This window comes from Quercus suber, unplaced genomic scaffold, assembly GCF_002906115.3.
Source record: "Quercus suber isolate HL8 unplaced genomic scaffold, Cork oak 2.0 scaffold_740, whole genome shotgun sequence".
Taxonomy (NCBI): Eukaryota; Viridiplantae; Streptophyta; class Magnoliopsida; order Fagales; family Fagaceae; genus Quercus; species Quercus suber.
Window position 1 is genome coordinate 177,503 of NW_027070178.1, and position 15,782 is coordinate 193,284.

The 15,782-nt window shown below is 33.6% G+C and overlaps 1 protein-coding gene across 1 annotated transcript; it reads right to left on the reverse strand.

Moving 5' to 3' along the window:
• Nucleotides 1-12,713: 12,713 nt before the first annotated feature.
• Nucleotides 12,714-15,281, reverse strand: LOC112005059 (patatin-like protein 2). Its single transcript, XM_024037307.2, has 6 exons — nt 15,044-15,281; nt 14,408-14,589; nt 14,094-14,283; nt 13,808-13,969; nt 13,098-13,573; nt 12,714-12,991 (listed from the first exon to the last, which is right to left on the reverse strand). The coding sequence occupies exons 1-6, from the start codon at nt 15,173-15,175 to the stop codon at nt 12,907-12,909; spliced, it is 1,227 nt and encodes a 408-aa protein (XP_023893075.2). The 5' UTR covers nt 15,176-15,281; the 3' UTR covers nt 12,714-12,906.
• Between the last annotated feature and the right edge of the window lie 501 nt (nt 15,282-15,782).

Consider the following 15,782-nt stretch of genomic DNA (forward strand, 5'->3'; position numbering starts at 1 on the left):
TCTTCTCCATTTCCTTAAGTTTTGTTCATTTTCTTCTCCATTTTGAATACTTTGTGATGTGAATGTTTGGCCGAATCCGTGGGTATTGCTTTTTTTTGGGGGGGGGGGGGGTGTTTAGAACTCCCTCTTCTCAGTTTCCTTTACCTTTTGTGAATTTTTTTTTGGGATTTGAATGTTGTCTGCTATGAAGTTTGGCCGAATCCATGGGTATTGCTGGAATGGGGTTTACAACCCCTTCATTTGTTGTATAAAAATGTATTAACAATATAATTTGTACATGTTTAACAACATTATTTCCCTGCTACTACTTAGATCCGTGGGATGCTAGTTGCTTCAAATTTTTGAAATTTTACCATTTTTTGAGTTTTGTGGTTTTGTATACAGTGTTTCATAATGTTGTGTGCTTTTTGGATAATTGTTTGTGGTGGTTGGTGAGAGTTTCATTATACTAAATATTGCCACTAAAATGGGTTCCCTGTGGTTTTTATTTTTTTATTTTTTCAAATGCTATGTGGGCTGATTTTTTATTTTTTCGAATGCTATATTTTTGTTTTTTTATTTGTTCTTCCTCTGGACTTATTGGAATTTGGAGGTACAAAGCATGATTTGCACATACTCAAATATGATCCCATATACCTGTCACCTACATTGGCATTACACACATAACCTTCAATTTTGTTGTTATAAAGTGTTGCTTACATGGTCTTGGATTGGTGTAAGATGGCTGGGGATTTGAGAACATGAAATGATGATTGTGTTGATGAGCTATGTGCTATTATGTTTGGGGAATTCTTGCTTGGTAATTTTCAAAAGGTGTTCCTCATGACCCGGTGTGGGATGTGATCACCCAAACTCTCAACTCTCGTACTAGGAAGGATTTCCGCAAGAGGCAAGTTGTGAACCAGTTCCGTCATCTCCAAAGGTGGTATTGCCAAGCAAAGGGAGTTCGTAGGTATGCAAGGTCCGGGCATGGATATCCAGTTGGTCTTGTTGAATCAGGGGATGATCCGTCTTAGTAAGAGACGGACTTATAGTGCTGAAGCATTTTAGTGCATGTGCCTTTTGTTTATGATAAATAATTTTGTTCCCTCTATGGTCTGTACACCGATATGGTGTTGTTAGCATCATTTTTAGCATGTACTAACTAATGGGTATTACTGACTAGTAAGGTGGTAAATCCATGCTTCAGTTTTGGCTTTTTCTATGTTACATGGTGACAATGTATATGTTTAACCATCTACCAATGGCATATTTTAATTCTATGGTGTACGAACATTATGTACTACTTGTCAATTTAGAATTCCGTAACTTACTTGGTAGTTTTCCCACTGAACAATGTATCATATTTGTTTATTTGCCTATCATCTACATATAGTGTTCTGCTTACCGTGTGAGATATTTGAATTAGATGGAACATGAATCGCGAGATGCGGATGACAAACTGTGGCCTCCCCATGTAGAACATATATTTATTGACATAAGGTTGGAGAAACGAATAAAGGATAATATGGAGAACGGTGTCTTTAAGGGCCCTATGTGGCAATCAATGATGCAAGAACTTAATAACCGGACGAGTAAAAATTTAACGTCTAAGAAAGTTATCCAAAAGCACAATAGGCTCCAGCATAAACAACGCAAGTGGAGTCAGCTGCTAAAGCACACGGGCTTGGGTTGGGATGAGACCACCCAAACAGTTATTAGTCCGAATGAGGTTTGGGAACATGTGGTGATAGTATGTTACTTAATGCATTTCACGTTTCCTTGTTAATTGTCTATGTATTGCCATTCTTGTGATTATTAAGGAGAAGGGGGAGGGGTACATTTTCATTGAAAACTATTAACAAAACTGAGATTGCCATCTGAATAAATTTTTGCAAAGTCGCACTTTTTTCCCATATTTTATTCTTTATTACATTGCAATATTTATTGTCAGGAATGATTTAATAAATGAACTGGACCGAATCAATCGATCCATATTTTTTATACTATGTTTGTAATATAACGTGATTATATTTTCAACTTTAAACTATGATGCCATATTCTACTTCATTTATTACATTACAATATTAATTGTTAGGAATGATTTAATAAATGAATTCGACTGAATCAATCGATCCATTTCTTTTTTATACTATGTTTCTAATGGATATGTTTATTTTATATCATGATTATATTTGCATCGTTACACTATGATAGTCCTATTCTACTTCATTTATTACGTTACCATATTTATTGTTAGGAATGATTTAATAAATGAATTAGACCGAATCAATTGATCCATATTTTTTATATTATGTTTGTAATGAATACGTTTCTTTTATAACGTGATTATATTTTCATCTTTACACTATGATACCATATTCTACTTCACTTATTACATTACAATATTTATTGTTAGGAATGATTTAATAAATGAATTAGACCGAATCAACCGATCCATATTTTTATACTGTGTTTGTAATGGATACGTTTCTTTTATAACGTGATAATATTTTCATCTTTACACTATGATGCCATATTCTACTTCACTTATTACATTACAATATTTATTTTAGAAATGTTTAATAAATGAATTAGACCGAATCAACCGATTCATATTTTTTATACTATGTTTGTAATGGATAGTTTCTTTTATAACGTGATTATATTTTCATCTTTACACTATATGCCATATTCTACTTCATTTATTACATTACATATTATTGTTAGGAATGATTTAATAAATGAATTAGACCCAATCAATTGATCCATATTTTTTATACTATGTTTGTAGTGGATACGTTTCTTTTATAACGTGATTATATTTTCATCTTTACACTATGATGCCATATTCTACTTCATTTATTATATTACAACTAGCTTTTTAACCCGCACTATGTGCGGGAACCTTTTTATTTACAATTATTAGAAAAGAATTTTTTTAATAATATTTAAATACACTTTTCCACGTACTAACACCCAACACATATCTCCATTTACAAATCTAATTACAAACACCATAGGCAGATACCAAAAACTAATTTAACCCAAATCTAATACAAATACTCAAAACAAATTTATTTTAAACCCTTAAAACCAAATCTAACTCAAATATCTAAATCTAAAACAATCCAACCAAGTGCATTTGAAGATGCTAATTCAGCATCAGCTCATTTCATATCTCAGTTGTTCTTTTTGTTCTTGCTCCATTCCAATCGGTCAAATATCATTTCCCCTTTTATTTTCCGCCTATCATGTCCCTTTTGTGAGGAATAAATATAGACCTTTGTAGATTCCGTTCAGCCCCAACATTTATATACTGCACAAAGTAAATGTATCTTAGAAGCTTGATAAGAAACTAAAAAAAAAAAAAAAAAAAAATCATAAATGCATATAAACCACAAATTTTCTCATTAATTTTAGACACATATTCTCCATACTTTATCCATTCAATAGATGGTTATGTATGAGAAGACAATGAACTTAAGATAAGACACTCATTTATGTTTTTTGTAGGTATACTATCTATCAAATACAATGAAAGAGAAAGCAAAGCAAAAAACCAATTCTAGAGAATCAAACAACATTGATTATTAAGCATATAACATGGAAAAAAATTAATTATGAAAAAATATGTAAAATCCTTTAATTATAGGTATAGAATCTAAGAATTATAAAGAATTTCTATTAGTATGGTACTACAATTTTCACTTATTGCTTAAACCTACTACTATCATAATCTAATAATATAAACATGATATGATAAAACTTCTAAGATAACTCTATAAAATAGCTAAACAAAATCATAATATCATAAAATTTTTAGTAATAAGTTAGTCTCGTTCCTCTTCAAAGATTTTTCTTATTCATAGGATTCTAATCACACCATTCAATCCATTATATAATTCGGTCTTCAATATATGTTGGTTCAACCTCACCCACATAAATAGATTTCCTTCTATACATTGTATGCACCAACATGTAATTGTTGAAATAGCAACCACCATAAACCAAAGTATGTCTCTCATCTTCACAATTGCTAGAACCTTTCTATCACCCATATTTAACTAAAGAGAAAAATTACATTAAATGTCAATTTATAAATTAAAAAAATACGTATAGTATGAAAATCTATTGAAACATGGTTTAGTCAAACTTAAAACTATACATGTATTTGTTTTGTAGGAAAAAATGCTAGAGACCACAAACCATATATATAAAACTCGGTTTGGACTTAAATTTAGTAGTTATAGAATCATAACTAATAGAAACTCAAATTTCGAAAAACTAAGACTATATGTAATCTTAGAGACAGACTGAACTGTAAAACTATACAAACACAAATAAGCCAAATTTGCTACAAAGCATAGCCTAAAAAGAAAAAGAAAAAAGAGAACTCTAACAATCTATTTGGCTACTGGGAAAAGGTGAGAAAAAATTAATGAAATCATAACAATTTTACAGGTTAATTTGCTTTGAGAACAAAACAGCACTAATGTGTTAATTGTGTTTTAGAATGAAAGAAAAGTTCTTTTCTTCATATTAAAATTTTTGTAGTAATTTTTTCTGCATAAGTATTAGATTTATTCATGTGTGCTGTGATTAATACATGTGATATATTGTTTTTTATTGAATTAGAACTTGATTCATAAAAGGCCATGATTATCTTATCTTTGTCATGGTGCTGCATGTCCATATCATTGACTTGGATAAACATATAAAAGTTGTTGCGCTCATAGCATAAGAGCATCTATATCAGTAATCTTTATCAATGCCGAAAACAGAGAAATCTTAAAATTTACACGGTAACCTTTCCCAAAGGAACAACATGCCCATATTAAAATATATATATATATATATATATATAAATGGATTCCAAAAACGTTAATCAAAACAAATCCAAACTACTAATCAACCAAAACTAAATCATACTCCGCAAGTTATTTGTCTGCTAGTGATTTCAATCAACATTCCTATTTAATTGTTCCTATTCCCAGAACAAACTAATGGAAAAAAAAAAATCAAATTGACAAATTGACAATCAAAATCAAATTAAAAAAAAAAATCAAACTTCTTCAATCTATGACTCGCTGTTTTTTGTCCTATAAATGGTATCTAAGAGTGTAGTTTAAGGGGAAAAAGTAAAAAAGGAAGACAGATATTGAATCAAAATAAATTCAATTAAATACCCAAACCTAATACTAAATCAACTCAAACGTTTAAAGCAATATTAAAAAAAAAAAAAAAAAGAACAATTACCGATAAAGGTTTCTACTCTTTCTGAATAACAAACTCTTGTTCTCTCTTATTTCTCTGTTTTTGCCCCTCCAAACCTAAATCATATATAACCCCAAATTTCAAAAAATCAAATCAAAACCTAATGTAACCCAAATACCTAAGTTAAAATCAATCCAACCAAATTTCTCAAAACTAATTCATATTTCATACCCATACCTAGATCTAAGAAAGAATGAAAAAAAGAAAAACTTACCGGTGGTAGTTCTCTCAACGTCTGTCTCCTTCTCATCTCTGAATCGCAAGGTTTATTTTTCCTCCTTCTCTATCTTTGTATAATAAGCATCGGTGTTAAGAAAATCAAAAGGAAGCGAAAGGAGAGAGTATCTGAAAGAGGAGAAACTGAAGTGAGAGCGTTTGGGTCTACATTTTTTTTTTCAATAGGTGAATGGAAACAGCGGAAGCTTTTTTTGTCTAACGTTTGGTTTGAGTCTTTTACTTTTTTATTTATAGTGAGATGCTTTCAAATGGCGTTATAGAAATAAAAGCTGAAATGATGCAACGTGCGGCTCTTTTAACTTAAAGTTAAATACGTGTCAACTTTTTAAGGGGTCATTTTGCCTTATGTGTCAGCACCTGGTAAAAGCTTCTGCTATTATATATAGTATATGATATTTATTGTTAGAAATGATTTAATAAATGAATTAGACTGAATCAATCGATCCATATTTTTTATAATATGTTTGTAATTGATACGTTTCTTTTATAATGTGATTATATTTTCATCTTTACACTATGATGCCATATTCTACTTCATTTATTACATTACAATATTTATTGTTAGGAATGATTTAATAAATGAATTTGACCAAATCAATCATTCCATTTTTTTATACTATGTTTCTAATGGATATGTTTATTTTATATCATGATTATATTTTCATCGTTACACTATGATACCATATTGTACTTTATTTATAACATTTATTTCCAGTTTTAGATCTTCCAATAATAAGTCCTTGCGTATGGTGGATTATTGTTGATGTGTCATATGTTCTTGTAAGGATATCTGGGTAGAGCAAACTTGTGGAAGAAAGGATGCCCAGACTATGACAAATTGAAGCAGTTGTTTGCCCCAAGTACTACAACTGGGCTCCTTCAGATATCTTCAAACTACCTTGACCAACAACGAAGAGCATGCCCTAAAGGAAGAGCTTGCTAATGATGGTGCTGCCACCTATGTTGATGATGATTGTTACACTCCCAACTTGGATAGTATGCCTTAGTTTGTGGAGGAAGCCGGGGTTGAAGACCAAACCAAGCTGCTGGCAAACGTCCCATGTAAAACGCAAGTGCCAAACGTAAGAAGTTGTCGAAGAAAGCAGACAGAGTAAGTGAGATGACTGTGGCCCTAAAAGAGTACACCGCAATGACAAGGGAGAGGTATATCAGTAAGAAGGGCAAGTCCAATGGCACCTCTAAAGGATACGCTCAGTTCACAGCTGTTAGGACATATGTGTTTTCACTTGTTAAGAACATATGTCACTTATTTATGTAAATTGGCTAATTCTTTGACAAAACGCACTCTACTTGTAATTGAGTAGTTCTAGGTGTTTTTAATACTTCAAGAAACAAGGTTTCAAGGTCAAGTGTTGAAGTCATCAAGTTTGTCCAAGAAAAAGCAAGCTGAAGTGCAATTTCATTAAAGCTCGACACCTGCTCGATAGCTACCTCGACACCTGCTATCTGTCGAGATTTAAAATTTTAGATTTTCTGATCTAATTTTCTTGGGATCCGTGAATATGCTTTTGGGCCTTCTTTTCTCCAAACCCTAAACATATAAAAGGATTGTTTTAAGAGCCGTCAAGTGCGACACAAGTTGCAAACTCATTGAGCAATCTCTGTTCAAGCAAATTGTGATCAAAAGACGAAGTTCTTGACCTAGTTCATCTTCTCTGAAGAAGTTGCTATGTATTTGCACTATGGGTTTTGTGACCAAGCATCTTCCTGATCTTCATCGTGTAGGATGAACTAAAGAACTTTGCAGCCAACCTTTCTTCCTTAAGTTGGTGTTTTGAAGTCGCGTACTGGGATCCGTGCATTGGTTAGTCACGTACTTAGGAGCCGTGCATCAAAGGTGGGAACTGTCGCTACAGATCAAGTCCAATTGAGGATTGGGGTAAGGGTTCAACTGTAGGTTGGTAAGGTACTTGGAATTCCTTTACTTGTAACCGCTTGATTTGATAATAGTGAAATTTCGAGAGTGGTGACCTGAAAATCACCCGGTAGGGTTTTTGCCACAAGGTTTTTCCCCATTCGTAAACAAATCACCGTGTTATTTAATTTCTGCTGCATATTTAGTTATTTGGTGATTTGTTTGTGCTTCCACGTAATTGCATGATAAATTGATTAATTAATAACTTGGCTAATTAATTAATTGGTTTAATCACAAGGAGTCATTCAGATTGTGGCCTATCAACAGCTGAAAGTGATCCTTGTTCTCTAGGGAAAGCTATTGCGGTGCTTATCAATATGAGGACCTAGGGAACAAGGCATACATCAAAATCTCAAAGGCTCTCTAGCAAAAGGATAATAAGGTGGTGTTTATGGGCATGCCGGAGCATAGGCGGAAGGCATGGATGGATGATATTGTTAACCATTATAACCATGGTATTTAGTTATGTTACTTAATTTATTATGTTGTAGTTGTAGTATATGTATTTCTCTTTCTGGGTGCAAACATTATAGCACTGTGGTGGTGTGGTGTTTGGTCTTTTATTATGTTCTAAACTACGGATTATTGTGGGTTTGCTTCCTTTTTTTTCTTTTTTCTTTTTTCTTTTTTAGCTTCACTATGATGCTATGTTGAATTGGTTGTGGGTTATTATTATTATTATTATTATTATTCTAGACATAATGGGATGCTACGTTGAATAGCTTGCAGTTTTTATATTGTTAGATATAATGGGATGCTATGTTGAATGGGTGACATTTTTATTTTTATTTTTATTTTTGAATACGATGCTCTGTTGAATAGTTTGATGTTTTGTTTTGGAATTTGGATATAATGACATGCTACGTTGAACATGTTTCATTCTTTTTTATTGTGTTTTAGTAGGATGCTATGTTGAATAATTTGATGTGATTATTGGGAAGTGTTATAAGGATTTCCCGTATGCATGGTTAAATAATATAGACGGCACACAAGTTGATGTGAACTTTGTTGAGTTGAGTTATTTCTGTTTTGCTTAATGCGTAGATCACATACTTAAAGCGTGTGTTATTGCAATGTTTAGGTGACAATGGCGTCAGGGGCTGAATGGTTAGATGCATTCCTACATTATGACTTTGACGATTCATACTTCGACAACGTTAATATGGATGCTCCCTTTGGATTTATTGATGAAGAGAACTTGGATTCAGAGTGTCATAGCAAAGACGAAGCAGAGTGTGATAGTGAAGATGAAGCAAAATTTGATTTTGTGAATCCTATAGTCAGGGAGATGTTTGCCTATATGCAATGACATTATGATAAACAGCACATACGTACAAGTGTCCTGATGGGGAATGGATACATGGAAGAACTAGAAGAAGGTAATCCTAAGAAGTGTTTTGAGTTGTTTCACATGACATGCCAATTGCTACTTCATTTAGTGGATGAATTGGCACCCCTACTCAATCTCAGGCTTCACTTCTTTGAGTTTCTCGTCATTCTTAGCTGATATGAACCTTACTTCCTTCTTGGGTTCACTGCTAGAACTTCCTTCTCCAGTATATCCCAAACCGGTCTTATCATGTGAAGATTTTTGAGAGGACAAACGCTTTATGCAAAAAGAAGATATTAGAGTTAGGGAATCGCAACACCTCTAAACTTTAGTAGAATTTATGTAATTTACCTCAAAATTATTGATTATGTGCAACTCATACTAGATTTATTTTTCCTTAAAAAGGAAGAAGTTAAACACATATTTTTAGTATTGCTCATTAGTATACCCTCCTCCCCACTACATAAAAAAGAATTTGATACGACCCTAGCCTTGTGGATTGAAGAGGAGAGAGACTACATGCACCAAAAATTCGAGAGAAACTTTTCACATATTTGGCGTGTCTATTATATAGTAGTCATGGGATGAAGAAAAGATCTTATAACAAAGAAAATCAAAATAATTGATTGTACCAAGAATTTTCCTTGAAAACTAATGACCGATTAAGTGTAGGTTTGGATCCAAGTCTACGTTTTAAGTCTACGTTTTTTTCTTTTCTTTTTCCTTCAGCCGCAGTTGTTGACCAAGTCAACAGTGAACAGTGCACCCGTGCACTGTTCATGGGTCCCACAAACTTCACTTTTTAGCAACTTTTTCATTAAAAATAGGTCTCACAACACTATTCACACATTTAAAAACTATTTTGTTACAGTATTTTCAGTTTTCAATTTTCAGTTTTAGCAAAATAAGTAGGGCTATCCAGATTGATTCGGTAACCCGACCCACCCGAAAAATCGACCAGAACCGACCCGAATCCGGCCGACCTGACTGCTCCGGCGGGTCGGCGGCGGATCTTCACCACTAGAAACCGATTCCGGCGGGTCAGTTTCGGTTTCCCTCCCTTAAAACCAGAAAAACCCGAATCGACCGAATGTTTCTAGATCTTGGCGAAAAATTTCTAGATTCCAGCGAAAAATCTCAAATTCCGACGATATTTCCCTTAGATCTGGTGAGATTTTACCAGATCTGGCAAAAATCTCACCGTATTTGATGAGATTTTCGCCAGATCTAAGGGAAATATCGCCAGAATCTGAGAATTTTTGCCGGATTTTGGAAAATTATCGCCGGATTCTGGAAATTTATCATCGGAATCTAGGTTTCTTCGCCGGATCTGTGTTTTTTTCACCGTTTTCTCGTTGTCTTCTATGATCTAGGACTCCGACCGACCTGCCCGCCACCCGTTGATGGTCTGAACCGACCGATCCGATTACTCCGACGGGTCGGCGGCAGGTGCATTTTTTTCCCACCAGATTTCGGCGGGTCGGTTCCGGGTTGGGCACAAACCCAACCCAAACCGACTCGTGGACAGCCCTAAAAATAAGTTCTATCCAAACAGACCTTAAATATTTAAGGTCTAGATGTGAATCAAATCATATCCACTGATGATCATATCATTAATATAAAGGAGAAAAAGGATATTACCATGGCCGGTATGATGAATGAAAGTGACGAAATCATAAAAATTTGAAGTATACCAAAGGTAAGGAGGAGGAAAATGGCCAAATAGCATCTTTGACCGAATTTATTAATGTTCTACCACTGTTTTAGAAATAATTAGCAATTTACCACTTTTTTAAAACTTGAGTTCTCGAAACTCGAGTTTGACCTATAATTCGAGTTTTGAGAACTCAAGTTCCATAATAATCTGTCACGATGGCACCCACTAACCTGTAATTATTTAATTAAAAATGTCCACACAGAACTCAAGCTTATTTAAAATCTCTCTAAGCTTGAGTTGATTTAAAAATTTTAAGATAAAAATTGTAAATTTTTATGCATACTCGAGTTTTAAAAACTTGAGAACTGTGTAGTTTTTTCTTATGTACCATTAATTTTTATTGATGTGCATGTGTTAACGGCTAACCTGATTAAATGCCCTCTCACAAAAAAATAAATAAATAAATAAAAATAAATTAATTAATTAAAAAAAAAAAAACTGATTAAATGAATAGAGTTGGAAGTCTTTGAATTACATGGCTTATTGTGAGAGTGCTTTTCATTGTCAGAGATTCTTGGTTTTGAATTGTTGGTTGACAGATCAAGACAGATTCCGAGGAACTTCTTATAATCAAGACTAGACAGTCCCTTTTAGAAGCTCTGACAGAGCATGTCAAGGCAAACCATGAATACGAGTAGGGCCAAAACTTCTCTGTCGCAACTACCATTAAGTCTAAAATTCATCGGCCCGTTGCAGCTGAGAAAATTCCCTAGACCGTTGTGTGTTGCGACCTTTTGCTGGCTTCACCCTTCCCACTTTGGCACAAACTAGAGTCCCACGACCCCCCGAGAAAAAGTCATTATCTTACGGGATGGAAATCTAAAAGGTACAATTTGTAAATGGATAAGTTGAAAGTTAATTGTTGGTTGACAGATCAAGACAGATTCCGAGGAACTTCTTATAATCAAGACTAGACAGTCCCTTTTAGAAGCTCTGACAGAGCATGTCAAGGCAAACCATGAATACGAGTAGGGCCAAAACTTCTCTGTCGCAACTACCATTAAGTCTAAAATTCATCGGCCCGTTGCAGCTGAGAAAATTCCCTAGACCGTTGTGTGTTGCGACCTTTTGCTGGCTTCACCCTTCCCACTTTGGCACAAACTAGAGTCCCACGACCCCCCGAGAAAAAGTCATTATCTTACGGGATGGAAATCTAAAAGGTACAATTTGTAAATGGATAAGTTGAAAGTTTATAAGGAACTTGAGTTTTACGTGGCTTTTTATAATTAAAAAATCTACCTTAGCAAGCTACTGTAGTTATTTTTAATGGAACTTGAGTTACAAAACAAACTCGAGTTCTAAAAGAGTGGTACATTGCTAATTATTTTCAAAATAGTGGTAGAACACTAATAATTTCGGCCAAAACTGTTATTTGGCCATTTTGTCCAGGAAAGGGTGGTGATAAACTTAGCAAATCAAGGTTGAGGTGCTTGTTTAAGCCCCTATAAAGCTCAATGAAGGCTGCAAATCTTATTTGGCGAATAGGAGATTCTAGAAGGAAGCTACATGTAGACATTTTCACTTAGACCATGCATGAGGTTCTCCTAAATAACATTTTCTCAATTTAAGTTTATACAAATGTAATATATAAGTTAATGCCTTCTCTCACATTGAGACAACTAAATTATTGTTGAAATGACACTTTCTAATTGATGTTTGTGAACGAACTACACTCTCCTTGAAGTTTGTATAAATTAGTTGATTATTATTATTGTTGTCGTCGTCGTCGTCGTCGTCGTTGTTGTCGCCGTCGTTGTTGTTGTTCTAAAAAATGAACATTCTTTTAGGGAAGCCACGATGAGAGAGGACATATACTTATTTGTTACATTTGTACAAACCGCAGTGATAGAGTGTCATTTAATCCATAATTTGGGTAGAAATTTATTCTATTAAAATTTATGTGAGATTGGTGTCTTTATCATGCAATTTGATCAAATGGAAATGCAAAAAATATTAATTAGTATGGAAGTTGAATTTCGAGCTTACATTTATTAATCACACCATTATGAAATTTTCAATTTTGTGACCTTAATTTGTTGTTTAACTTTATTCATTTTTAATGTAGTTTTTTCATGTATTAATTCACACCCTAACGAGGGGGTGTCATTTAATCTGTAACATGGGGTATAAGTTCATTCCATTAAAATTTAAGCAAGATTGGTGTAATCTTCATTGTTTATCTACATCATGCAATTTGATCAAAAGGAAATGCACAAAAATATCAATTAGTACGGAAGTTGAATTTTCAATTTTGGGCTTACATTTATTAATCACACCATAAAAGACAAGAAATTCTTACATGTGTCTCATCCTACTGGACTTATACAATTAAATAATCAAAAGATGGATTATTTATGCCCTCAACTGAATCGTACAACACTTCTGAAAGAATTCGATTCAATTTTTTTTTTTCAATTATTAATTTTAATATCATTTGGAATTCATAGCATGTCCTTGAGGAGACCTAGCATGGGCATGGCGAAGCCGCTTCTCATGCGAGAGTTGTTTTGCAAACCTACAGGAAAATAAAGTTGATAATTAATTATTACATTAATTATCACATCAATGTAATAATTAATAAGAAAAATTTATATGAGAATTATTGTATAAATCAATGATACCTTATGAGAGCCTCTTCATTAGTCTCTTGACCCGAACGTTCGAAAATGCCTGTTTCTAAATTCACTCTAGAAACTGGTTTCTTTAACAATCCTTCACCAACTTTAACAAGATCTTCCAAATTCTTCTCTGTGGCTATATCCACAGAAGATACTTCACCACTTAACGTGTCTTCCTGAATTCTAAGGTAGTTTTTCTCACAATGAAGAGCTTGGAAAACTACAGAAATGTGGAGGTCAACCATGTCCGCACTTGATTGAGAAAATGCGTCAACTAATGGAGTGGACCCATTACTAGTTAACCAACTTAACAAACCCCATTTAGCTGCCTCATGCGCATTGTATTTCTGGGCATCTTTGGAAGTGCCTGTTCCTATTGAAATGACCAGAAATCGTGCATAATCCATTTGTTTTACAGGAAAGAAGTGAGGACTGCCTCGAGTGACCTCCTTTGTTACTTCACTAATAGCAACCAGTGCCTAGAGGTGAAAAAATTTATTAAGTTAATATTCTAAAGAGAAATAGAGAATGAAGTTTTGTGTGTAATTGGATATTTACAATGATTGGAGAGATGAATTGAAACTTTAAACATTTTTGTTGAATACATCAAAAGATGTCATTCTAATAATAAGTCTTTTGGTATTATGCGAAATAGAATAAAATTAAATTTGTTCGGCTATATAAATATGATGTGAAATTAAGTTGGTATATACCGGATTATTTGCAGCAATACCACCATCTATAAGGTTAAATTCTCTCACTTTCCCAAAGGGATCTTTGGTTTGAAAATAATGAGCCGGAAGATAAGTTGGTGCTGCTGAAGTTGCAATGCATACGTCTGAAAGTAAAGCATCTAAGCTTGGGTTTTTCTTTACCTGCAGCAACCACTTTTTTAATTCAGTTCCATCACTACAAGCACTTTGTTAATAATTTAATGTAACCATTCATGCAAATTTGGGTAGCAAAAGAGGAAAATGAATTTAATTGAGAAAGTTTAACCTTGAAGCTGGAGAAGATAGTCGGTTGGAGTCGCTTGATGTCAAATGTTGGAATAACAACATTTGTCAATGTGTGGTGCAATTTTGTGTTCCCAAGTTTTTCCTTAACAAGGCCATGTAGATATTTTCCATCATATTTTGGCCCTGAGAGAGCTCTGATAATCTTTGTAGCATAACCGAACAATGGAAAACTGTATTTTAAACATGAGATCATGTTAATAACCCAAAACAACTTGTAGTAAGGTTAATAATTAATGAAATTTAGTAACTACTTATATATATTTCAAATATGAATTCAATATAAAACGAAATTACTTGTTTTGTGGGAAAATTTTAGGACTATTGTTTAGGTAAAAGTCCTTGATATCCTTGGCAGCAAACAGTGGTCGGTTCTTTTCATTGGGGCTAGTTAGCATGGCAGTCACAAGACCACCTGTGCTTGTTCCTGCAATCACATCAAAATAATCCGCGATTCTTGCATCTTCACCATCCAGCTTCTGCATCATATCCCAAAAAATTTAGAGTAACAACAGAAACAAAAAGATTTTAAGTCATAAAAATTCAGTGTTGGCAACAAATTTTTAATAAACTAATTAGGGTCAGCTATATGTTTTTTTTTTTTTTTTCTTTCTTTCTTTCTATTATTCTATTTATTCCAAATTCATAGTCTCACGGCCGTAATTTTCATGACATTTTTACTTGAAAAATTAAGTACTTATAAATATTAAGAAATAATGATGAAAATGAAGGACAAATTCTGGATTTCCATATCTTAATGTGTACTGCAAACTGGTTAGTGATTCTCCTATCAGGAAGAGAAGGGTACACGCATTTTGCATCTGTGATCAGAAGTGTAATGAAGGATAGGTTGGACGAGGAATGTTAAATTTTTGAATTGATATATTAACAATTCTTTTGGCATGGAAACATTATAGGCAATATTTATTCTACCTGAAGCTCAGACTCTAGGAAACAAAGAATAGTTCCTGGGATAAGCCCTCTGATTCCACCACCATCAATACTGAGAATGGTGATTAGGTTTCCATAAGTTGGAGGATGTAGGGGTACACTTGTTGCTTCCATGAGGGATTGAGGTGCAGGTATCTCTGTTTGTCTGTCTGTGTGTGTGAGAGAGAAAGAAAAGTTTTAGAGCCTTCGTGAAAAACTTTGAACCTCTTAAGCCTCAAGTGATCTTGATTTCTCTTTGACAAACATTTGGGTATATATATAGGTATTCAAATTTCAAACATGTCATGGATCACGCCCAAAAGAAGGGTCAACAGAATCAGTTTCAAACTTGTCCAACTTCAACTCTACTGAAACGTGATAGTCTAATATGCAATATAGTATACATGATAATCATGTGGAAAACATTGTAGACGTATGCTAGGTTGAGTAGATGCTCACTGAGAAATAAAAAATAAAAAATAACTATTGAACACAAAGTATGCATAAACATATTTTGCACTGAACTGATCATGGCTTAAAAATTCGTGATTTTAAGTCACGAGTTCAGTACTTGAACTTAAATAAATTGCTTATCTAATCCCAAGTCATTTTTATGTGAAGCTAGCCGCCCAAGTCTATTATCTTCTATAAATTATTCAAAGTTTAAGTTTATTTCCTTCAAAATATTATAAGACTGGATTTTATTTTTTCTGCTAAGTAACGTTGAATTTACTATGTAAAT

Bases quoted from the DNA above. Each gene is read 5' to 3' on its own strand.
- LOC112005059 (XM_024037307.2), bottom strand. From the start codon at position 15,175: ATGGAAGCAACAAGTGTACCCCTACATCCTCCAACTTATGGAAACCTA. The intron at 14,590-15,043 runs GTAGAATAAATA...GATATGATGCAG, and splicing joins TCCTAGAGTCTGAGCTTCAG to AAGCTGGATGGTGAAGATGC. The intron at 12,992-13,097 runs GTATCATTGATT...ATTTTCCTGTAG, and splicing joins AATGAAGAGGCTCTCATAAG to GTTTGCAAAACAACTCTCGC.